Source organism: Herpailurus yagouaroundi, unplaced genomic scaffold (genome assembly GCF_014898765.1).
Source record: "Herpailurus yagouaroundi ecotype Mexico unplaced genomic scaffold, PumYag 28, whole genome shotgun sequence".
Classification (NCBI taxonomy): domain Eukaryota; kingdom Metazoa; phylum Chordata; class Mammalia; order Carnivora; family Felidae; genus Herpailurus; species Herpailurus yagouaroundi.
The window spans coordinates 6,501,774-6,527,059 of NW_024412376.1; the positions used below are offsets into that span (position 1 = coordinate 6,501,774).

At 48.9% G+C, this 25,286-nt stretch overlaps 1 protein-coding gene and 1 pseudogene across 1 annotated transcript; both read right to left on the reverse strand.

The window, feature by feature from the left end:
- Positions 1-355: 355 nt before the first annotated feature.
- EIF4EBP1 (eukaryotic translation initiation factor 4E binding protein 1) lies at positions 356-23,970 on the reverse strand. The gene is made up of 3 exons (XM_040459087.1): positions 23,763-23,970; positions 3,713-3,892; positions 356-826 (listed from the first exon to the last, which is right to left on the reverse strand). The coding sequence occupies exons 1-3, from the start codon at positions 23,905-23,907 to the stop codon at positions 795-797; spliced, it is 357 nt and encodes a 118-aa protein (XP_040315021.1). The 5' UTR covers positions 23,908-23,970; the 3' UTR covers positions 356-794.
- Positions 5,762-6,550, reverse strand: LOC121019599 (40S ribosomal protein S2-like; annotated as a pseudogene).
- Positions 23,971-25,286: the final 1,316 nt, after the last annotated feature.

Sequence of the window (25,286 nt, forward strand, 5' to 3'; positions counted from 1 at the left end):
GTGCATGCCTGTATCAGCCAAGGCTCAGGTTCTTCCCTTTGACTCTTGCAGGGAACGGGCGACAGAATGAAGGTGACCGGGTCACTTGACAGGCTTGGGGGACAAAGCCCAGAAAAGAAATCACACCCAGCACTGAACAACAAGAGATGGAGAGCAGCACAGCTCAAAGCCAGTGCCATCCGTCATTTACTGGTATGTGATTTTAACTTCTCTGAGCTGTACAATGAGGAGAACACTTAGCCTACTTACCTTACAGGTTCAGTGTGAGAAGCAATGGGAGAAGTATAGGAAAGTGCTTAGAGGCACCATGCAAACTGTAGTTGGGGTTAGTTATCCACATGGAGTTGAAAAGAGCTCAGACAGGGGCCAACTCTTGGCCCTAGGGCGAAGGTGGCTTTTATTTCCTCTCTTAGGGAAGGAGGGGAGGGCAGTTTTCCCACAACACTGACCTAAGGAAGGGGTGGGTGCGCCCCCAGAGGATGGGGCTGGAAGAGCTGGACAATCATTCAGAAGGGCTCCTCCATGTCCAGTTCCTGGCCCTGGGCTGCAGGGTGTGCTCCTGAGAGTCACTCCCCTTAGGGTGCATGAATGGAGGCACATGGAGGTATCTGCTGGTGTTCACGAAGAGGAAGGGGGAGCAGGTGCCCTGAGTAAGGGAGCAGAGGGCCGGGATGGCCGGCCCCAAGCTCAACGCCTGCCCAGGATTAGAACTTGCAAAAGATCTGGCTGGTGTTACTCTTCCCAAGAAGGGCCAGAGGGGCCCAGAGGCATCACTCAATCCAATGGCCGGTCCTTTAAATGTCCATCTCAAACTGTGACTCTTCACCTGGGGAGAGAAGGGACAGATGGCCAGGTAAGCAATGGGTGAATGGTAGGGCTCACATTTTAGAAGCCAGTGAGATGGTTTATTATTTTTCGTTTTGTTGTTCCTACAAGACTAGGAGAATGGAGGGAGGGCAGAACTCCACTAGGAATTCCTAGAAACAGGCCTGAAGTTTCCCTGTCCAGCTGTGCTCTCTTCCCTAGTCCCAAAGGAAGAAGGGAGACCAGGTATCCCCACAGAAGAAGTGGCAGTCCCGAATTTCATACAATTTTTATTGCTTTTTAAAAATATTTTATTTTAGGGGCACCTGGATGGCTCAGTCAGTTGAGCGTCCGACTGTGGCTCAGGTCATGATCTCATGGTTCGCAAATTCGAGTTCCACATAGGACTCTCCATTGTCAGTGCAGAGCCCGCTTTAGACCCTCCGTCCCTCTCTCTTTCTGCCCTTCCCTGACTCACGCACTCACGTTCTCTCTCTCAAAAATATTTAAAAAACATAAAGTAAAAATTGTATTTTTTGGAGACAGCATGCATGTGCAAACGGGGGAGGGGCAAAGGGCAAGGGGGAGAGAGAATCTTAGGCAGGCCCCCAGGCCCAGTGCAGAACCTGACTTGGGGCTTGATCTCACAACCGTGAGATCATTACTTGAGCCAAAATCAAGAGTTGGACGCTTAACCCAACTGAGCCACCCAGCCACCACTGATTTTTATTTTTTAAAATGTATTATTTGTTTTTGGGAGAGAAAGCATGAGCAGGGGAGAGGCAGAAAAAGAGGGAGTCAGAGGATCCAAAGTGGGCTCTACACTAAGAACAGAGAGCCCGATACAGGGCTCAAACTCACAAACCCATGAGATCATGACCCACGCCGAAGTCAGACACTTAACCAATTGAGCCAATTTTTATTGTTTTTAATAAAAGTGAATGGTTACTTGGATTTGACATAAATACAACCTCACAGGCACCTGGGTGGCTCAGTTGGTTAAGCGTCTGACTCTTGATCTCAGCTCAGGTCACGATCTCACAGTTCATGAGTTCGAGCCCTGTGTCAGGCTCTGCACGGACAGTGCAGAGACTGCTTGGAATTCTCTCTCCTCTCTCTGCCCTTTCTCCAGTCGTGCTCTCTCTCTCTCTCTTTCTCTCTCTCAAAATATACAAATAAACTAAAAAAAAAATTAAAACAAAAACACAACCTCACAGAAAAAATATTCATTAAACATAAAACTTTTTGAGCAACTGTGTCAGCTGTGGTTTAGAAAATGGTAATACAACCTACTAGGCATATGTCCAATTGCCCGCAGAATAGCCTGACTCTGCAGTAAAGGAGTTATTTTGGTAGTTCAGCTACTCACTGCCCTCACCCTAACTCTTTCCACAAAAATCTCCAAGTAACTCATGCTGCAGGAAGTTGTTTTCTGAAATGGAGCTGCCTCATTCATGATCTCCTGGGTAAGGCTGCTCTCTGGTTCTATATACTGAGATGCCGGCTCTGGCCCCCACGGGGAAACTGGCCACTTCTTCTGGTTATATTTACACAAATATATGGTCCAAGGCTAGGAGCTTTGGCTAATAGCCCGTTCAGCAAAATGAAAAACTATGTCCATCCCTACCACCCCATTACAATGGAACTCTTAGGCCATTATTGTGGGTTAAGGGTTGTCAGCCTGGGGCACCTCTGGGCCACCACTGCATTTGCTATGGGGATCACTGCTCCAGAAACTGGGAGGGGTTAGGGATAGCCTTCAGGCAGTGCTGGCTCAGCAATGTCAGGTGTGACCACCTTCATCCTCAACTTCCGGTTTTTGGTTTGAGGCAAAAGTGGGTGGCTGGGAAGCACCACCTTACTGACCACATGAATCTATCCATCTTTCTCTGCATCCTCTAATGAAAGGCAGGGAGCCACACTGCCTGGTGCCGTCTTTCATTTGGCTCTGTGTGTGCCCAACTCTGCCTCCCTCCCACTCTTGTCCAAGTCTGAAAGGAAAGACAAGGCAAGGGTTGCCTGTCATGGCTGTGGGGTTCGCTGGGTAACTATGAATCACATCCTGCAGGCCCTGGGTACATGAGCTCTGCTGCTGTCAGCAGGGCCATCCCAGCCTGAGGTCCCAGCTGCTTCCTGTCTGGGCTTGGTGCACTGCCTTCCAGGGGAAGGGTCAGAGGGTTCCAATCTGACTCAGGTCATCTGCAAGTGCTTACACTATGTTTTCCCACAATGGGAGCACTCAGACGCTCTGGCTAGCTAGTCATGATACCACAAAGAGTGCATTCACAAGGCCCTCTACCATGGTGGCTGCTCTGATTACTTAGGGGGCAGGTGGGGAGAGATACCAGGAAGGACCTAGCTGCCCAGTGTCAAACCTGCAGAAATAACCACTTGCACGATTTCTACCTGTCTTCATCAAGAATCCACTAGTGGACCAATACCCTGACAGAAGCCATCCTGGGTGCCTTTCTGATCCTGCAGACATGTGATTTCCTAGATGGCAAGTACACCGTATCTTTGAGAAGTCCTCTGCTGCACATGCACATTGTGGGTGTGGCCCACATGAGGCAGACAAGCAGAAATGCTTTAATACAATGATACAAAGGGTTATACTTATTTATGAAAGCTGCTGTGTGGAGTCCCCCTCATTTCAAACAAGCTCTCCACTAATTAGACTACCTGATGGTGCCAAGTCACCTCTCCTGGAGTTCTTGGGCCCCTTGCACGTGGAAAGTTGGCATTGGTGACAATACTGTCCCCCAACGCCACCTCTGCACTCTAAGCTGCTCCACAGAAGGTGGGGCAGCCACCATCAATCCCCCCCCCCGAAATTTCCTCTCTGAAGGGGATCCACGGGTTGCATATGTTCCCTTCCCAAGGGAGAGCCTGGCCAAGCCCGGCCACTCACCACCTGCCGGCTTCTCTTCTGGGCTGTTGCGCAGGTGGTTCTGTCTGGTGTCTGTGGGGGGCTCATCACTGGTAGGGCTGGTGACCCCGGGAATGGTGGGCAGGTCTCGTGGAGGTGTTTTGGTCACAGGTGAGTTCCGACATTCCATCAGGAACTTCCGGTCATAGATGATCCTGGTACCTGGGAGGAGGCAGGGACATTGGAAAAGCCATCTCAAACCTCCTGCCTATGCATTTTCCACATCTTTGAGGCATGGCTGCAGCAGAGGCAGCAAGTTTTTCTGCAAAAGCCAGATCAAGGAGGAGTGAGACCGGGGCACCTGGTTGGGTCAGTTGGTAGAGCATGAGACTCTTGATCTTAGGGTCATGAGTTTGAGCCCCACCTTTGGGGTAGAGTTTACTTTAAAAAAAAAAAAAAAAGAAAAGAAAAGAAACAAAAAGGGAAGGCACCTGGGTGGCTCAGTCAGTCGAGTGTCCGACTTTGGCTCAGGTCATGATCTCATGGTTCTTGAGTTCGAGTCCTGTCAGGCTTTCTGCCGTCAGCACAGAGCCCTCTTCAGATCCTCTGTCTCCCTCTCTCTCTGCCCCTCCCCCGCTAGCACTCTCTCTCAAAAATAAACATTTGGAAAGAAAAAAGGAAAAGAGGAGTGATGCAGATTCAGGTGTCTGGCTGCAGCCCTACTCTGCTGCCTCAGAACCACCGCCATCATGTGGGGCACACTGATGGAAGAGGGGCCTGGCAAGGCCACCATGCCATGCTTCTTCCCCTCGGATCAGCACATCCAGGGCTCTCTCCTTAAAGCCCATGTGGGGCTCGAATACCTAACCAGTGCTTAGTGTTATTAGGGGGCTCGAACCCATGATCATGAGATCATGACCGGGGCCAAAGTCGGATGCCCAACCGACTGAGCCACCCAGGTGCCCCAGGGATATCCAGAACCTTTAACTCCATTTTACAGATGAGCCAACAGAAAATTAAGTGACTCCCCCAGACTAGTAAAAATGAGAACACTTCCCTTCCTGGGCTTTGTGGACAGGAGTGCCACATGGGCTCCACCTTTCCCACCAAAGGCTCTCCTGCTACGTGTGTCCCCTTGTGACACCTGCTCTGACATGTCATTGCACCTCAGGGCTCGCACATGGTCTGTGTTCTACCCACTCCCTCTTCTCTCTCCTTTCCCAAGCATCACCCCAGGGCAAGGACCAACTCTGAGGGAGTTGGTCCTCCACCCACACCCTGGACCCATCCCATCCCGCCATCCTGTGAGGACGGCTGCCTGAGTGATACCTTTAAAAGGAGAATTTTCTAAAGTCCAGGACCCGGGATTCTGGTGGGAGAATCAGCTGATTTCATCAAAGAACAGTGACTAATGAGAGGTGATTCATGTTGGGTTCTTATTTAATCAGGATTACCTCTAAAGCACCAGTGTGGTACTAGTAACTTATCTTAAACACCTCGCTCACACTCCTGATTCTTCCTTTTCAACAAAGAGCAGGTCTCAGGCTCAAAGCCTTCAGCAGGCAGTGGAATCCAGATAGAATTTAAAACTCTCTTGGTGTCATATTTCTTTTTATAGTTACCTTCTATTTATGGTAAGTGGATCAGGTTTTCCATATATGGTCGTGATATCAAGTTTCCTTTCAATACATAACAGGATATAATTTAATATAATAGTATGTATGTTATAAATAATGCACATAATTAAAGTAACAAAAACTAAGTTAAAAAGGTACGAGATATAAGGAGAAATACTTAATATAGAATGCAAGCTGCAACTGTAATGCAAACTGCAGAGGGAATAAGTGCCCGGAGTTTAGAAGCTATGATCTTTTAAAATATTGTTTTAAATATTTATTTATTTATTCTGGGTGAGAGAGACTGCAAGCAGGGGAGGGGCAGGGAGAGAAGGAGAGCGAGAATCCTGAGCAGGCTCGGCTCTGTCAGCGCAGGACTCAATGTGGGGCTCGAATTCATGAAGCGTGAGATCATGACCTGAGCCGAGGTCAGGAGTTGGATGCTTCGCTGACTGAGCCACCCAGGTGTTCCTGATTTTTTTTTTTTAACAAGCTTTAATTCCTTTTAATTTTCTTGTATAAAACCATGTGGTGACCATAGCTGGAGCCTGGGTCTTCTGCACAGACACTCTGGTGTGGGTCTTTATAAGATGGCCAGTAAATTCCTGATAGGGAGACTTGGTGAACACCATCTTTTTCCAGAGGCCAGGGGTGAGACAGCTGTAGATCTTGGAAATGGCATCAAAAGTAGCCATGGTGAAGTTGCCCAGGGTGGCAGTGCAGCCCATGGGGGCAGGGATGAGGCGCACCAGCACAGCCACAGCAGCCGGTCACCTTGCATGGGACAATATAAGGCTTGCTGATCTTGTCTCCCCACCCCCCCTCAGCAGCCTTGCTGCACCGGGATGATGGAAAGCTTGGCAAGGATGATGGCCCCTTGGACAGCAGTGGCAACCTCCTTGGAGCACTTAACATCCACACCAGCGTGTCAATTGTAATCTCTGATGGCAACAAATGCCTCGAACCTGGTGCACTGGCAGCACGGGTCTGCTTTTACACGGCATAATCTTCAAAACCTCATCTTTGGGGGATGCCCCCAAGAAAAGTCAATGATTTCAGATTCCTTGATGAGCAGGGAGAAGAGACAGATCTCCAGGAACTTGATCTTCATGTCCTTGACTAGGCGGCCCAGCTTGGTGATGCAGACCCACTCCTTGTCCTTGGCCTTGCCTCCTGGAGCTCCACGGCCCCACCCTGGCCACAGATGCCACTGCCCAAGACTCTGTGGAAGCCTTCTTGGCCTCCCATTTCCGCAGCACCAAGGTCATCCGCCATTTGGTATTTTCCTGGAGAAGTAGCTAGAAGCTATGGTTTAGACTTCAGGAATGCCCCTCCTTATCAATAGCCCTCAAGTATTTCCCTCACTTAAAGGCTATGACAGTGTGCTGTCCCAACAGCAGGGACTCCCGTCTCAGATGTTGAGCACTGGCTCTCTGTGAGTGGCATCCTAGAGAGGAATTCATTCGCATCTCTGGGCTCTGAGTAGGCTTGCGTGGGGTCGGGGTCCTTCTGCTGAGAGCTAGGATGCTAAAGAGCAGAAAAATGGTCAGAGACACCAAAACGTGCACTTGGCCTACTCATGCAGGATGTCCTAGTCTGACTCTGGCCCTAAGTTACCCAGAGCCTTGCTCTCCTTGGCTGAGAGGCAATGATGCTGAAGTTGAGTCTTGTTCATCATCACTATGTGGGCTAAAGTTCACAGTTCACATTTCTTTCTTTTTTTTTTTTTTTTAAGTTTATTTTGAGAGAGAGAGAGAGAGAGAATGAGAGAGGGAGCACAAGCAAGGGAGGGGCAGAGAGAGAGAGAGACAGAGAGAGAGAGAGAGAGAGAGAGGGAGAATGAATTCCAAGCAGGCTCCGTACTGACAGTGTAAAGCAAAGAACACAGAACCCAGGCTGCATTTTAGGCTCGGCCACTGGCCAGTAGTGTGACCCTGTGCACACAGACCTCCCCCGTTTGAACCTCAGTTTCCTCGTCTGTAACATGAAGGGCTGTGAGCCCAGTGGGCTACAAATGGAGAACAACAGTGCCTTCTCCTTGAGGGTAAATGCCTTGGCTTCAGAGAGGGACCACTCTTCTCTGTTTCTTAATCTTCAAGGCTCGGCAAGAGTCTCCCCTGTCCTGGCCTCCCTCCAGCTTTGCTTCTTTGTTGGTTTGTTCACCACAGAATAGGGAACTGACCCCATCTGAGTGCAACCTAAGAGCTGGAGATTCAAGGGTCTCAAAAAACAAAAGAGGGGGGTCAGCACTCCTGGAGAAGCTCTTTAAAGGCCACTAGCCCCCAGAAATTTTTCTGTAATTGTGGTAAAATACAAATAACATACAATTCACCATCTTAAACATTCCTAAGTATACAGTTCAGCAGTGTTCAGTACCTCCACGGTGTTCTGCAACCAATCTCCAAGATGCTTTTCATCTTGCGAAACTGAAACTCTACACCCATGAAATAGCAACTCCCATTTCCCTCCCCGCTAAGCCTTGGAAAGCACCGTTTTATTTTCTGTATCTATGAATTGGGCTGCTCCAGGTACCTCGTATAAGTGGAATTATACAGTGTTTGTCTTTCTGTGACTGGCTTATTTCATTTCGCATGATGTCCTCTAGGTTCATCTACATTGTTGGCCATGTCTCAGAATTTCCTTCCTTTTTAAGGCTGAATGATATTCCATTGTGTGGATATGCCACATTTTGTTTATTCACCCTCCATCTTTTGGTTAGTGTGAATAATACTGCTGTAAACCTGGGTGTGTAACTATCTCTTCGAGAGCCTGCTTTCAGTTCTTTGGGGGTCTATACCGGGCGATTTTTAAGTCATTAATTATACTTAAAGGAGAAAAAGAAAGAACTTCTGTGCCCCTTGCCCTCCACCTAGGTAGGGCACTTGTTTAAAAATAGGAATCCTCATTTGCGCTAATAAAATCCAGAAACCAAATGCCAGCAGAGGTGGTTCCCAAGATGCCCACTGTGGGAGTATTTCAGCTGGGGAGGGAGGCCACGCGGGGGGCAGGAACAGTGGTGTTCAGAAAGTCAGCTGGCAAGGTGTCAAGCCTAGGAGGGGACCACTAACCCGCACTGACTCATCTGGGGTCAGTGAGGAATGTGAGCTGGAGATCAATGTAGTGGAAATGTTTCCTGTGGAAGCAGTTTTAGCTTTTTAACCCTTTCTTCCCCCTGTCCCTTCATGGGATCCACCAATACATGGCAACAGTGATCTTCTGGAAATTCCCTATGTCTCCCACAGATGAGGCAAACAGCAAAACACACAGTCTCATATCGTCAAAAATAGGTACCCTTGGCTGAAACGCAGTCTCCAGGAGCTGGGGACTTGGCCTGCATACAGGAACAGGAAATGGAAACCGGGGGGGGCGGGGGGGGGTGGAGGGCGGCCACGGTCCCTACAAAGCGCTGAGCAGCAGGCAGCTCCTTGGGTGTCGGTCAGGTGTGGTCTTCTGGGGTATGTGGGTATCACACCCGTGGTATCCACATAATCCTTTTCAGCCGAGGGCCTACCTTTTCTCTCTATATTAGGGACATGATCCAACTCCATTAGGCTTCTATAAACAAGATCATGAAGAGCTTTTGAGGATCCAGGCGGCTCTAAGATGGCAAAGCCAAGACACTTTTTTCCCTGATGCTTCTCTCAAAAGTCTCATAAACACCGAGAAATAAAACAAGAAACAGAAGCCCATACTCAAGTTGGAAGCAAGTGGGGCTCAAACTGTTACCCCAAATCACAATACATGAAGACAGAAAGTGAATGGAGGAATAGTTCTAACAGAGAGGATGAGGGTGGCATCTAAATGCAGGGAGGTTCGTGGGTTTGAGCCCCGCACCAGGCTCTGTGCTAACAAACAGCTCGGAGCCTGGAGCCTGCTTCGGATTCTGTATCTTCCTCTCTCTCTCCCCCTCCCCTGCTCATGCTCTCTCTCTCTCTGTCTCTCAAAAGTGAATAAATGTTAAAAAAATTTTTTTAATGCAGGGAGGTAGGGGTGGACATTACACCAGGAAGCGGGGTTCTGAAGAACCCCAGGAAGGTTCAGGAATTAGAGTCAACATGGAAAATGGGAATGGGGAGAGGTCCCCTATGTCCCTCACCCCAGGAGGGAGGGGAGACAGAGAAATTAAGTTTAGGTTGACCTCTTGAATGGTGAGCCTCACACCCCCCTCCCTGCTCTGCTTTAGAATAAACAGCAAAAATAAAGACCAATAGAAGTTGATTTGGGGGGGTGTCTGGGTGGTTCAGTCAGTTAAGCGTCTGACTCTTGACTTCAGCTTAGATCATGATCTCTGGTTCACAGAGTTCAAGCCCATGTCAGGCTCTGTGCTGAGAGTGAGGAGCCTGCTTGGGATTCTGTCTCCCTCTCTCTCTGCCCCTCCCCTGCTTGCTTTTGTGGGCGCTCTCTCTCTCAAAACAGATAAAAATAAATGTAAAAAAAATGCAGAATATTTAAAAAAAAAAAAAAGAAGTTGATTTTGGGAAGGGGATTCCCAATGAAAAATACCAGCTAGCCACCAGATTGAACCCACCAGCCTCCAGACCTCACAAAGGGCTTCCAGTCAGCTCTGGAGTGCCTAACTCTTAAATATAACCAGCCAGATGTCTCCATACATTTCTGAGAAAAGCTTACATCTAAGGAGAGATCCAAACAAACCAACAGAAGGAAACAGTTAAGGTACTTTACTGTTTGTTTGTTTGTTTGTTTAAGTTTAAGAGAGAAAAAGAGAGAGCAAACGTGGGGGAGGGGCAGAGAGCGAGGGACAGGTTCCGAAGCAGGTTCCGCACTATTAGCAGAGGCTGATGTGGGGCTACAATTCATGTAAGATCATGATGTGACCCAAAGTCAGGCGCTTAACCAACTGAGCCACCCAGGCGCCCCAGACTTTACTGTTTTTTAAACTTTTCAACTTTTTAAAGACTTTTTTTGAAAGAATATATATATTTTTAATTTATTTGAGACAGAGACAGAGATACAGAGAGAGTGAGTGGGAGATAGGGATAGAGGGAGAGAGAGAATTTTTTTTTTAACATTTATTTACTTTTGAGAGAGAGACAGAGACAGAGAGTGCAAGCGAGGAAGGGGCAGAGAGAGGGAGAGGCAGAATCTGAAGCAGGCTCCAAGCCCTGAGCTGTCAGCACAGAGCCCGATGCGGGGCTCGAATCCTTGAACTGATAGGTCACGACCTGAGCCCAGACACTTAGCCGACATAGCCACCCAGGCACCCTAACTTTTTAGAGACTTTAAAGAACAGAAAGACAAAAGTAACAGGCAAAAAGAGACCAAATTAGAAATCCAGCATCAGATAACAAGAAGTTAAGAAAGAGAGAAAAGACAAACTGCTAAGAGGAATTTACCTAAAAAGACAAAAAGGGAAGAAAAATTTCCCGAATTGAAAGAGATCAGTCTTGAAATGCCCCTTGAGTATCCTGTGTAATGAATTAAAAACACCAACTTAACATTCACTGCAGAATTTCACAACACTGAGGATAAAAAGATCCTAAAATCTTCCAGAAAGGGTGAGAAAACAGCAGGTGCACACAAGGATTGGGAATAAAAATGGCATAAATGTTTTCAATGGCAAGGCTGGAAACCTGAAGATGGTGGGTCAATGCCTTCACAATCTCCAGGGAGAATTCATTTTGGCCTCATTTTATACCCAGCCAAATACCAACCAAGTAAAAGTATAATAGAAACATTTTCAGAAAGCTACAGGATGAATATTGTAACAAAATTATAATAAGATGAAGGGCTTCAGGAGATCTCATGTCAGCAGCTACTAGAGCCGTTCTAGAGCCACCAAACCCTGTCAGTTCAGGACAGAAGGAAAGAATGTACTGATAAATCCACAAGTCGAATTTGTGTGTAAAACTGTATTTTGTTTAGTATTTTAGAGGTACTGGAGGGTGTGGGAGACTTACCTGAATGAAAACCAAGCACATTTAAAAAAAATGTTTATTGGGGCGCCTGGATCCCTCAGTCGGTTAAGCGGCCGACTTCGGCTCAGGTCATGATCTCTCGGTCCGTGAGTTCGAGCCCCACGTCGGGCTCTGTGCTGACAGCTCAGAGCCTGGAGCCTGTTTCAGATTCTGTGTCTCCCTCTCTCTGACTCTCCCCTGTTCATGCTCTGTCTCTCACTGTCTCAAAAATAAATAGAACGTTAACAAAATTAAAAAAAATGTTTATTTATTTTGAAAGACAGAGAGTGAGTGGGGGAGGGGCAGAGAGAGAGGGAGACAATCCCAAGTGGGCTCTACACTGTCAGCGCAGAGCCCGATGTGGGACTCGAACCCATGAGCTGTGAGAGCATGACCAGAGCCGAAATCAAGAGTCAAATGCTCCACTGACTGAACCACCCAGGCATCCTTTAACTAAGCACATTTTTAAAAAATGGTTTTATTTGGAAAAAGTGCTTCTTATAAAGGGCAATTGCAAAATACAGACACTCCTGCAACAATTACTTGTTTTCTCTTAAAGTAAAAGAATGGGTGGGACCCAAGGAATCACAGCAGTGGATGGACAATTGAGGAGCATCTCCAAGTTACTTCAGGAACTAGAGCAACAAAGCTCAAAGCTAAAATTTCCAATCAAATTCTCCTAACAACTTAACTTTAGCTTATCCCATGGATTACCACCCCTCCCCCACCTTGAGCGGAAAAGCGTGACTTATTCCTGCAAACCAATTACTCTGCTGCAAGAAACACCTCAGGATGTGAGTTTTGAATCACATCTGTCTACCTGCAAAGCTCAGGGATGGAATATTCACAAAAACAAACGCAAAATCCCAACAACGAACCTCACACAAGGACAAAGGTTTGTCCAAAAGCTCCTGGGCTGGAAAGGCTAGCAGACCACAAAACACTAAATACAACTGTGTATCCGAGCCCCGGGTTGTGTTCATGTATGGGACAACCAGATAGTTTAAACCTCTGTGGCTAAGCTAAGTCCATTTCTCTATTTCAATAGACAGACAGGGCTAGCACTGGTCTATGCTACCGAGATACTGCTTTGTCCTTTACAATCTATTTGCCCCCCTAGGCTGAAACCACCAAACCAAGGTTTTCCACTAAGGCTAAGAACACTGCATCTATACAGGGACGAGAAGCTCATCACAGGCTCACAGTCCTGCATACCAAGTCTAGCAGCCCCAGGGAGTCCACTTCCAGCTCTGCATTTATTTTATGCCCTGGACCTTTTCTGTGTGTTTCTACATTTTCACAATTTGCTGATCATGCTAAACACAGCAAAAACCTCAACGCATTTGCACCTGTTTCTGGCTACCCAGTAATATTACAAGACACCAGAACCACAGAACAAGTGCACAGGTGTGGGTTAGAGGGTAGGAAACAGATATGAAGCACAGATGTGCAGATTTCACCAGAAGCCTCAAATAGCCACCTCGTAAGTCTGTAACAGGTTACTTGCCACAGTCCAGGTCCTTCACCCATCACGCCTATTCTTAGACCCCAAAGTAGGGCCAACACTGTTACTTTTGAACCTGGGGTCCTTAAAGTGAGTGTAAGCACATTTTTTAAACGTAATCTCTACACCCAATGTGGAGCTCAAACTCACACCCGAGATCAAAAGTCCTATGCTCTACAAACAGAGCCAGCCAGGCCCCTGAAAACGAATTACATTTTAAAATGAAGCAATTATTAACTCTATTTTTCTAAGTTGTACAATAATTAACTACCTGGCTCATCAAGAGCCATAGTAATAAAAATAATGTGTATTTTTTTTTTAATTTGTGATACAATTAAATTAGGGAAATTGTGATACAATTAAATGGGAAGAGATGAGAGGGGTACCTGGGTGGCTCAATCGGTTACACCTCCGACTTCGACTCAGGTCACAATCTTACGGCTTGTGAGTTCAAGCCCCATGTCGGGCTCTGAGCTGACAGTTCAGAGCCTGGAACCTGCTTCGGATTCTGTGTCTCCCGCTCTCTCTGCCCCTCCCCCAGGTCGCACTCTCCCTCTCTCTCTCTCAAAACTAAACATTAAAAAAAAAAAAAAGGAAGAGATGAGGGTGTACAGACAATAAGTCCTCAACTATCAATAAAAGTCAAGAAAAAGTCAGAAATATGGAAGTAAATCCCCAGAGAAAGGGCTGAAAAATATTAGCTGCATCTAAAGAGTGAGATGGGGGGGGGGGGGGCGCCTGGGTGGCTCAGTTGATTGAGCGTCCGACTTCGGCTCCGGTCACGATATCACGGTGGGTTTGAGCCCTGCATTGGGCTCTGTGCTGACAGTTTAGAGCCTAGAGCCTGCTTCGGATTCTGTGTCTCCTTCTCTCTCTGTCCATCCCCCACTCACGCTTTGTCTCACTCTGTTTCTCAAAAATAAATAAATGTAAAAAAAAATATTTTTTTTAAAGAGATGGGGGTGGAGAGAGGTACGGGGTTACTGTTTTGTTGGGAGGTTTTCAGTAATTTTGAGATTTAACTACTTACCTACATAAACAATTTACAAATCATGTTCACATACTTGTATTACAGAAAAAAATCAAGTACATACAAAAGAAGATAGAATTATATAATTATACACACACATATATATGTATATAAAACTTTGATTTATTTTTTAAATTAAAGGACAGGTTAAATTATGGATCAGACCTATAATTCGGTGCTGTGTGGTTACTATTTGGAACAAGTGCACATTGTGTGCAACATATTGTGTGGAAGAGTCACAGAACTGTATGTATTTTGTGTCTGGTCACCTCTGGGGGTGAGATAAGGATCAAGGCAAGACGAACATCTTTTACGCTGAGTATATTTTGTTTTTTAATACAAAACTCTAACACATAGGGCATTAAGCAAACAAATAAATAAGGATACAGGGTCAGAATGTCTTTTCTAGTAAGTCAAGTGAAAATGGCCTTGACTGGAACTAGGTAGACTCCCCTCACTCCCCACAAAAAGCCTAGGGGCTCTCTGCTGGGCAGGGTAAGTGGAGTGGTGAGCCCGTCCCTCCAGCACCTCTCTGGGCTGTGTACTAGGCCCTGTCCATGCTAGACTGTAACTCCCAGGACATGTATCCAAGGATAGGGACCAATCCAGGGACAAGTGTTAACCTCCATGGACAAGTGTTTACCCTCACCTACACATTTATCAATCTTTGCTTGATCCTGCATCCCCAAACAGGTGTATTGGTCTCATGTATTTGAACCCCTTTGTACCAGCACCATGTCAAGTGCTAGGCATGTAAAGAACAATTTCTGATCTCACTCGGAATTTAGTTGGAAAGATCTGTAAACAAACAACTATAGTCAAGTGGGTAAAGCCTGAGAGCAGAGGCATATGTGGGGATCAGAGACAGGGGAGAGATCTACCCTGTGTGTGCCAGTGTGGACAGAGACATCAAGCCCTCCAAAAGTCAGAGGCATCCAGAGAAATCAGTGTCACCCCAATTCTGCACTCTCCCAAAGTGGAATGGGTCTATGGACTGACGGTGGTCTAGACTGGAAAAACTGGAGGTACAGAGCAGGGGTATCCAGAACTTGCCTCCCAGCAGGGTAGGAAAAGAACAAAGGCAGACCCCCACCCCCCATGCTTCAAACCATTTGTGTAGCTGGGATCCTGCTGGGTGCAGGGGTAGCAGTCAGGTTTGGTTCTGAACTACTTGTAGAGAAGAACTGAGTCTATTTTCTAAGTGAAAGCCTTTTTATTCATTTATTTTTAATGTTTGTTTATTTTTGAGAGAGAGAAGAAGGGCAGAGAGAAAAGGAGACAGAGCATCTGAAGCAGGCTTGAACCCACGAACCTTGAGCTCATGACCTGAGCCGAAGTCATACGCTTAACCAACTGACGCCCCGAAGTGAAAGCCTTTTAAACACGTCACCACATAAACACATGTGGGGAAGACGTTAAGTCCAGCGGGCTGCAAGAGTTACCTGCCCTGTAGAGAGAGGGTGTGGGTACAACACGCCAGGATGAATACGAGCTCCTCTCCCCATACAGTCTAGTGGTTAGAAACCCAGCTCTCCCATTTGCTAACTCTACTGACCCTGGGCAAGTTATTACTCAATCTCTCTGTGCCTCTATTTCTTCTTCTGTAGAGTGGGGACAATGATGATAGTGCCTACATCATAGGGTTATGGTGTGGAATACAACAGAGGCTGACATGAGGTCAGCCCTATGCAAACAAATCCTAGCTATTATGACTGGCACAGCTTCAGATGACATGATTTAGGGACCAATTATATGGTCAGAGCTGGGACGAATCAGAGGGGAGGTAAGCAACCCTGGAAAAAGAGACTGGGGGTAAAAGGGGTAGGGTAAGGGCACCCTCTATCCTATTTTTGGCCCATGGAAACACGCTTCAAGAACCAACATGCGCTTCGGCACGTTTGGTAACCAGTGTCATTTGGGACTTTGAAAACTTCAGATATGCGCCAAATACAAGAATGGTATTTTTTCTCAAGACATGCTTTGTGGTGACAGCAGTTTCTTTGAATGTACAAAGCAATGCAGACATTCCCCTCGGGTCTGTTTTCCTCACTTGTAAACAAGGGCAGTGTACTAGGCTCATTCAAACTATTTTTAAAGTACCAACCATGTGCCAGGCTTTGTAGGTAATCTTTAGGGTCTGTTCCAGGTCTGATACACTACCATTTATTTTTAGGAGCTCCTGGTTGGCAGGTGCTCAGTGCGGTGCAAACAGCACGGGGCTTGGAGGCACAAGTCCTGGGCTCAAACCTGGGTGTGCCGTGTAACAGCCCCTCAACTCTCAAGGGCCGCTGAATTCCTCAGCTCTAAGAGGACGGTACTAACAAAATCCACACCTCACAGGACTAGTGTGGAGATTAAATCACTGCCCATAGCCTGACAGGCCAGGTCTTAGTGCCCCATCCCCCACTCCCCACAAGGGAGATACAGTATCCTCAACTGGCAGACAGGAAGCTGAGGCTCAGAAAGGCTGTCCCCTCCATGGCCATCCAGGGGGCAGACCTAACCTGTATTGCCTCCAGTCCTAAACACCAACTTCTGTTTAAAACTAGCAAGGCAGACCAGGCTACCGTGCCTTAGCCAGCACGGGCAACTGGGAACATTCCAGGGGTCTCCAGACTGCTACCTATTCTTCTGAGTGTTTGGCCAGAACAGGATGTTCCCTGAGAGAGAGGCTGGCCTTGATCTCTTCTCCATTTTCCCACAGTAGCCACACTCAGCTTCAAAATGGGGCTGGCAGGGATTTCTGTAAATTGAGCCTTGCTTGTTCCTCACTTTCCCCTGTGCCTCTCCTGATGGAAACATTCTTCCCCTGGGCGGGGGGGGGGGGGGGGGGGCCCCGCCCCCCCCCCCCCCCCCCGACGCTCTCCCGACCCGACCAGCCCACGTGAGGCCGAGCCAGAGTACAAGAACAGAATTCCTAGAACTGCTGTTCCCATTCCAGGGAAAGGGAGAGTGTTTCACAACATGCTTGGGGGAGGCTCAAATGCCTACGTTCGTTCGGATGCAAGCCAGCAAGCAGCCTGTGAACAAAATACTCCGGATAATTTTACATTCAGCTCTTGCCAGCAGCTCTGTGTCAACCTGGAGGCCAACACGCGGGGTCTACCGGGGGGGGGGGGGGGGCTCCCAACCGCCCGCCACACACCAGGCAGGAGCTCGATGCGTCAGGGTGGCTTTCCTTGCTGGGCAGTCTGTTTAGCAAGCAAAGCCACCTTGTCAAGGAGAAAATCTTGGGGAGACAATCAGGGTGTGCTTGGTCTGCGATTTTTCTTCATCTCTGGCCCTACCAGCTCTGCAAAGAGAACCAAAGTCTGGAAGTTTCTTAGGGGCCGGGAATCTCATGAAGATCCTCAAATACCAAATGAGGGCAATCAGTGAGTAACAAAGGGCCCTCTCACTAGTCCCTCCCTTCGAGGCCCTGACATGTGAGGAAGAGTCCGCTTTATTTGAAAATTAAGCAGGAGAGAGGTGCCTGGGTAGTTCAGTTGGTTGAGCGTCTGACTTCAGCTCAGGTCATGCTCTTGTGGTTTGTAAGTTCAAGCCCCGCATCGGTCTCTGTTGCTGACAGCTCAGAGCCTGGAGCCTGCTTTGGATTCTGTGTCTCCCTCTCTCTCTCTGCCCCTCCCCTGCTTGCAGTCTGTCTGTCTCTCTCTCAAAAATAAACATCAAAATAAAAATTTTGTTTTTGAAAATTAAGTGGGAGGGACAAAGTTTTTACAGAACTGTGCAGAACAAAATAGCTGGAATAATTATTCTAAGAGCTGGCCAAGCTCCTTCCCCTTCCCTCAACCCCCTCACACCCACCCCAACCAAACATTTCAAAATGCACCCAGGCCAAGCAAGGTTAAGCCTCCACCCGAAATGCCTCCCTTTACACAGCAACAAAAGCTGTGGTTGGAAAGAGGAGGGGCTCTGTTTTTTGTGTGAATTGCCCCCCAACCCCTCGCATCCAAATTCATATGCTGAAGTCCCAACTCCCAGCCTCAATGTAGCTGAATTTGGAGATAAAGTTTTTAAAGAGGTCATTAAGTTGAAATGAGGCTGTTAGGGTAGGGCCTTGATCCAATATACTGGTGTCCTTATAAGAGAGAGAGGGAGATACCACACACACCACATAGAGTGGCAGCAAAGAGGACAGTCATCTGCAACCATCAAGAAGGGCTTCAGGAGAAACCAACTCTTCTGGCACTCTGACTTGGGCTTCCAGCCACCAGAATTGTGAGAAAATCAATTTCTGTTGTTTAAGCCACCCAGTCTGTGGTATTTTGTTATGGCCGCTTGAGCAAATTAAGATAGGCCTGCCTTCCCCTTTTATTCCAAAGACCAGAAGAGAGAAATTGATTTACACACACGCACTCTCTCTAAGGCAACAGACCTGGTTAACCTCCGCATTGTATGTGTCACCAGGACACCAAGGGGAGTTCTGAACCCACCTGCACCTGCACCTCCTGGGATTCTCACTCCTACGCATCTTTGGACCGCTGGCCTCAGAACTTGACTCCATCCTACTGCCAGCACTCCAGAAAATCAAGGATGTTCAGATGGAAGTGCTGGGCAGGGTGGGCAAGCGTGGGCTCCTCTGAAGGGAGTTCCCAAAGCCCAGCTGCTTTGAGGAGGAAAGAGGAGGCAGGCTAGGTAGCAGTTAGCAAGGAGGGGCATGACACACAGTGGAAGGTATGGCCCAGTGGCCTGGCATCATGGCCACCCGCATAGTTTGCTCTGTGGAGCTGAACATAAGGCCTTGAAAACGGGGCATCGGATCGAGAACTCTGTTTTCAGGAAGGTGTCTTCAGTTCTTAAACCAAGAGTCAATTCACAGGCTTGCAGTTCTGGTCTGCCTCTAATTCCTGGCCTTGGCCCTGTGCAGCCACACAGCAGGATGGGCAGTTAAGTTCCCTCGAAGGACCACTCTTTGAGGCTTGGCCCTTGTGGAAGACTGCCTGAAAACGTGGCCCCGTGACTCTTCCCATCCCTGTCCCTATAGGAGGCTCCTCTCATTCCAAGGCTGGTATCTCCCCTCTCCTGGAATCTGGGGTAGCCCTGTGGCTTGCTTTGAGTAATAGAATACAGAGGAAAGAGAGAACTCCCAGCCTTCCAGGTGTCCCCAGATATGTGGGTACGGCCATCTTGGACCTTCTAGCCCCAGACAATCTAGCTGCTAACTGTATGCAGCCAGATGAGTGAGTTCAGGGAGATCATCAGAAAATGCCCAACCAGCCTAAAGAATTTACTGTTGCTGTTGTTGAAGTTACTAAGTGTTGTGATTCTCGGGGCCTAGTATCTGAACTCTCTCAAACTTTCAGGGGCATGGGCACTGGATTGCAAGACACCTTGTGTTGCCCATGTCCTGGAGCATCCAAATGACCTGGGCAGATGTGACTTACTCCTGCCTAGCAGTGAGGTTGGGTGCAAACAAGTAAATAAGGAGCATCAATCCCAGTGTCTGAGACCCTGGCCCCAGTAGTGACACGTTCAGTATAAAGGCTACCTCCTTCTACTTTCTGTGCAATAGCTGGAAAAAGTAGTATTAGCAATACTGGGATAAGTGACAAAGTCCAGGGAAAGTTAGTCTTGCCCCTGGGACATTCCAAGGTAAGCAATTATGCCCTGCATCTGAAAGAGCAGAAAAGAAAAATTTAGATGTCTTCATTAAGCCAGCTCAGACCCAGGCCCAGTGGCAAAGGAACTAGGTTACCCTGAGAATATGGTCGTTCCAGGATTCTTTTCAACTCTTCACCTGCTAAACACCAGACTCAGCACTCAGTCACTGCAATACAAAGATGAGTAAGACTGCTCGGAAAGAACTTCCCATCTACCCAGGGAACAAACATGTAAACAAGCACATGTGATTCATTTGTCATGAATCATAACGGAGGAAGAACACTGGCATGGCTCTAAGCCCAGAAAGCAACAGGTTTTTTTGTTTGTGTGAACACGTAAAACGTAGGCGTGAAAATGAACACTCCTCGTTCAAAACTTGCGCCCTGGGAAGCAATCCTTTTTTCGGTCCCGCTGCCCCTTCCCCGCTCTTTTGCAAGGATATCAAATAAAGACCCACACAAGAGGGGCACCTGGGTGGCTGTGGGTTAAGCGTCAGACTTGGACTCAGGTCATGACCTCACAGTTCATGGGTTCAAGCTCTGCATAGGGCTCTGTGCTCTGGATTTTTCTGCCCCTCCCCCGCTTGCGCTCTCTCTCAAAAATAAGTAAATTAAACTTTAAAGACCCACACCAGAAAAGGCCTCACTGCTTGATGACAACAGTAGACAAGGTACCACCCTGCCTGTCCTTTTACTAAATTTGGTAATGGAGGACTTTTTTGCTCTTTCAAAAAAAAAAAAAATCAATATGTAAAAGATCAAACTCTCCTTTCAAATAAGGCCCTGCCATCCTTTGAGGATACTGGAAACAAAAGCAACAACAAAATGTGAAGGCAATTAAAATCTCACAGCTGTGTGTGCATTGCTAGAATGTAAGGCTTAGCAGGCTGCCGACCTGGAGCAGGCAATTCTCACAATGAGAATCATACAAGTTCTACTGGTTATGAAGGGTGGGGGTATCTGCCTAATTGCCTCATTCTACGGCTACAACTTTGATGCTCCTAATTCTATTTCAGGTGTGTCTTCATCTTCCTAAGTAGCAAGCCAAGCCCTTGAGGTCAGATAGTTTTCCAGGTTCTGGATGTGGTCAATGCCTTAAACACATTGAGTCTGGTGGGCATCAGAGGGAGTCTGGGGTGCTCTACACCAGGGCTCCCAGTCAAAGTCTTTAATGAGGGACATAGTGTGGAATGTTCTAAATGTCTTAATAGGAAGCTCAGCTCAATGGGAGAAGAGGGCCCATTACATTTCCCTCACTGCCTTAATGTCCAAGTTCTTTTAACCCATCCAGAATAATGAGACCCTAGTCTCATCAGAGTTACTGTCGACCCTGGGTAATTAGGAGACATAATCTCCCACTGTGTGACCGAGGCCTCCGGACACTGGCTATACTTTAGCTTCAGTGCCCAGGCCACCTCCTCCTCTTCCCAGCACTGTCTGTCCTATAGCCAAAGACCTGGGAGCTGCTCCAAGGTAAGCTTTCTGGGCATAGACTTTGTTTGTCTATATCAGGGTGCCATTAACACCTGCAGCCCCACCTGCCTACCTCTGATTAACCTTACCCAGTTACAGGGTTTAGGTATGATTACCAGCCAAGCAACCCTAGTGGCTTTGGGGTCAAACAATCCAACATGAAATGGGGAACGTGGAGGTTGATGGGAGAGGGGTGGAAGAAGGTTTCTGACCATTCAAAGGTTCTGCGGGGCTATGGTGTCACTGGTGATTTTTAAGCCTCAAACATTCATATGCAACACTCCTTTCAACAAATTTCTCTGAAGTTTTCCAGACTTCTAACCAGATCAGTGGTTTAGCCTGTGAAAGGTTAATGACCATGGAAAGTAAATCGGAGCCTGAGGAATGAAATGGTTCAAATCAACCACAGCTCCTGTTCCTCTGGGGACAAACACTGCAGAGCCATTCCCAGAAGAGTGACCTGTGGACACTCCAAGAGCTCCTGACACCTGCAAAGAAACTAGCATGGGCACCTGTGCAGACTCTCTCCAGAGCCTGGTTTGAGGGCTGATGCCAAACCCAACCTCAAAAGAAGTTTACTTGGAGAGCAGCAGCATTTTGCCAGACCCTGAGGTCTGCAAAGGTGAGGGAAGTCACATTCCACTCATTCCTGAGTACTCAGTGTAGTACTTAGATCAATCACTGGGCGCTGGTTAGAAGTGTAGAATCCCAGGCCCAATGGCAGAATCTACAGAATCAAGAGTCTGCACTTAAAATGAGGTCTCCGGGTGGAGTGCCTGGGTGGCTCAGTCGGTTAGGCGTCTGACTTCAGCTCAGGTCATGATCTCACAGTCCGTGGGTTAGAGCCCCACGTCGGGCTCTGTGCTGACAGCTCAGAGCCTGGAGCCTGCTTCGGATTCTGTGACTCCTCTCTGCCTCTCACACTATGTCTCTCTCTCAAAAAGAAACATTAAAATGAGGTCTCCAGGTAATTCACATGTATATTGAGGAATGAGAAAGAGCACTCAAGGCTACAGCAAAAGGGTGCCAGAAATGACCTTTCCTTAGGTTAAGCTTCTTTGCCCTGGCAAAGAAGCAGGGTGAAGCAGACTTTGGAGGAAGACTCCAAGCCTTGGCTAACTGAGGCAGACCAGACTGGCTGACTTTGGCAAAAACAAGGTGTGTTTTTCCAGGTTACAGCCTGTGCGTTATGCCTGTCCTGCTGGACACTCCAGGACAAGAAAGCTGGCTTTAGGCTCCTGGCACTGCTAGCTTCCCTCCAGTTGGCCTCAGAAACAGAGTTACACTCTGATCTCAGAGCCCCTTTCCCTCTCTCCCAACTAGAGACCTTCAAAGCCAGGGAGATATGCTGAGGTTTACCAAAAACAAACAAAAAACCCATTTCCCAGTCCAAGGTGAGAAGTAGATCAGAGTTCCCTGTAAACAGTGCCCTTGGCTGTGCCTTCCAATCTGACTTGTCCCCATCCAGCAATAAAGAGTGCAGAAAAGGGCACCTCTGAGCCTTCAGGGCTGCCTCAGTGCCCACTCTGAAAAGATCAGAGATGTGCACCCTCACTTGAAGAACCCCAAAACTGTCAGGAGGATCCTGGCAGACACAGTATGACACAGAGAAAGCAGACCGAATGGACTGCAAAAGAACTATAGCATGGAAAGAGAATTTGAGTCAAGGGTGGACAGAAGGCTTACTGAGAACTTTTCCTTGGATCATTTTTAATAGAAGAGAGAGCATTTTCCCCTCTACACTTGGATAGTATTTCTCGTTCAATCTGAGAAAACGGTGTGACATCGGACAAGGGACATGTGTTTTCCAGTTTGGGGCCTCATGAAACAAGTACATCTGTGATTCCTAACAGTTCTAACGTTGTATGTTTTGGATCAAACGGCCCGAGACCTCGGATCTGGCTGTGCTTGCTGATGGCGGGACCGCAGCCTGAGAAAATAAGCATGTGATGTGGCCCGCGACGCTGCTGCTCCGCTGGCTCCACCTGCACCCGTGCCTCTCAACGGAGCGCCACTGTCTGCGAGTAGTTTTCGAGTAGTTTGGGTAGTTTGGGCAGGAGCGGTGGATGAGGGCTTAGGGGAGGGGAGAAGAGCAAAGCGGGCTGAGGGCAGCGCGGGGATGGCAGGGAAGTGGTGAGCCACGAGGATTTCATCATGCAAACGCGCGGGTAGGTTTCATCAGCGCCTGTGCGCCGGGGCTCCCGGGCTGGGAGGAATGCCTGGCTCCCGGGGGCAGCCTAAGGCTGGCCCCAACCCGTGCCAGTTCAGCTTCCTCTTCCTTATACACGCAGGGAGGTCACAAGGCTCCCCCTCCCCCTGGACAGAAGAACGTGTTTTTCTGCACAGTCCTGCCCGCGGCCCCAGGTCCCTCTGCGTAGATCCCACATGCGTAAGTGGGCAACCTGCCACAGGTGCAGGTGAGGCGCTGCTGGAGGACAGAGCCGTCGGCCCAAATCCTCCGTCAGAGGCGGAGGCCCAACGCAAAACTGGGGGCGCCTCGGGAAGGAAAAAGGGATTCTGCAAGAGTCGTTTACCCCCAAAAAGAACGCCCATCCCATCCCCTAAAAACCCCAGGCCAGGCCTCTCCTTGCTCCCAGGCCACCCTGAGCCGGCGCTATTTTCCCTCAGTACGCCCCACACCCACAAGAGGCAGCACACCTCAGCATGTGGTTGTTCTGGAAGTGTGCGTATCCGTCTGGGTAGGGGTACTCGGCTGTCTCTCCCAGGAGGAAACGAATTGGGGTAGTTTGCAGCCGGGGCTTCGGAGGACGCACTCAGAGGGCAGGCAATGGGAAGCGGCCATCCGCTTGTGACCCTCGCTGTGTCCGTGGTGCCCTTTTTTCCAGTCATCGGGCCCCTCTGCCCGGTCGCCCCGTCCAACTGGCCACTCCCGACCCCTCCCGCTCTGCCCAGTCAGTCCTCCCGCGCCGCGAGCACCCGAAGCCCGCGCCTACCTCCCGGGGTTGTGCTGAAGAGGGTGCCGCCGGGAGTGGTGCTGTAGTCCCCGGGCGGCAGCTGCACGCCGTCGCCGAGGTCCACCCGGCGAGTGGCCGGGATGGCTCGGCTTGGGGTCTGGCTGCAGCTGCTGCTCCCGGACATGGTCTCCCGCTCGCAGTGCCTGCAGCCAGAGCGTGGCCCTCCGGCCGCTCTGGCCCGTCCCTCCTCGCCCCGCCCACGCCCACGCCCACCCCTTCCGCCTCTGCGTCTCGGCGCCACCTGGGATTTGTAGTTCCCGCCGCGCAGCAGCAGCAGCAGCAGCAGCCGCACCCGCCTCGGCTTGGCCGCCCGTACGTGAGATCCTCCGCAGCCTAAGTTTGAGGCCTCCTCCCCATGGCCTCCGGCGCGGGTGCGGGCGCCGCCCCACTATGGCCTGCCCCTTTCGCTCCCGGGACCCTCTCCTCCACGCTGGCAGCGATGGGATGGGGCCGGGGGCCGGGGGCTGGTGTAGGTTAGTTAACCCCACACCGGGTCCCGGGCGTGTCGCAGAGCTGTGGGAGATCCTAGCAGTCCTCGTGGTTGGCGAAGGCCTGGTTTCTGCCTGAGGACTTTGGGCCGGATGGTCCCCTCCCCGTTCCGTGCTTTAGTTCCTCCGATGAGGAGGTGGGGGTTGATTGGTCATTCACCCCTCTTCGATGTTTTGAGCCTTCACGGTGTGAAGAAATAACCAAGAATGGGCGTTCCACGGCTTGGGGGAAGGTGTGGGAGGACGGGTGAACAAGTCACACAGATGGGTGATCAAAACTAAAACTAGAGCCCAGGTGGAGCTGAGAGGGGTTGACGTCAGTGGTGGCTGGGGCGCGGGCCCGCCGGGGCGCGGAGAGGGTAAGAGTTGGCCAAAGAGGCTCCTTGTAGCCCTTTGAGTTGGGTACAAGGGCCCGCACGCTACCTGACATTTAGTAGTCACTCCTTGAAAGAATGGATGAACGAACGAATGAATGAGTCTTCAAGGACCTCTCCGAGTGGGGACAGAAAAATGCTAGGAGGAACAGAAAAGCCTGTTGTGTGAGAGAACAGCTTCTATCGTTGTGGCCACGTCATGCAAGGGGAGAGAAGACAGGCGAACACTCTGAAAGAAATTGGGGCCAGGGGCGCCTGGGTGGCTCCGTTGTTAAGTGTCCAACCTTGGCTCAAGTCATGATCTCAGGCTCGTGACTTCGAGTCCTGCCTCAGGCTCTGTGCTGACAGCTCAGAGCCTGGAGCTTGCTTCAGCTTCTGTGTCTCTCCTCTCCCTCCTCTCTCTCCTTCTCTCTCTCTGCCCCTCCCCCACTAGTTCTCTGTCTCAAAAATAAACTTAAAACAAAAATTTTTTTTTTTTTTTAAAGAGAGAAATTGGGGCTGAATTGTGATGGTTTTTTTTTTAAATCATGCCAAGGTGTTCAGACTTTGTCCCACAAAGGTAGGAGATATCAGAGACTTCTTAAACTGGGGAGTGACAGGATTAGGATTGGGTCTGTTTGTTTCAGAAAGATGACTGGCCA

Excerpts from the sequence above, each read along its gene's own strand:
- EIF4EBP1 (XM_040459087.1), bottom strand. The coding sequence starts at position 23,907 with ATGTCCGGGAGCAGCAGCTGCAGCCAGACCCCAAGCCGAGCCATCCCG. Across the intron at positions 3,893-23,762 it reads CTTCAGCACAACCCCGGGAG|GTACCAGGATCATCTATGAC; the intron begins GTAGGCGCGGGC and ends GCCTCCTCCCAG. Across the intron at positions 827-3,712 it reads AGAAGAGAAGCCGGCAGGTG|GTGAAGAGTCACAGTTTGAG; the intron begins GTGAGTGGCCGG and ends TTCTCTCCCCAG.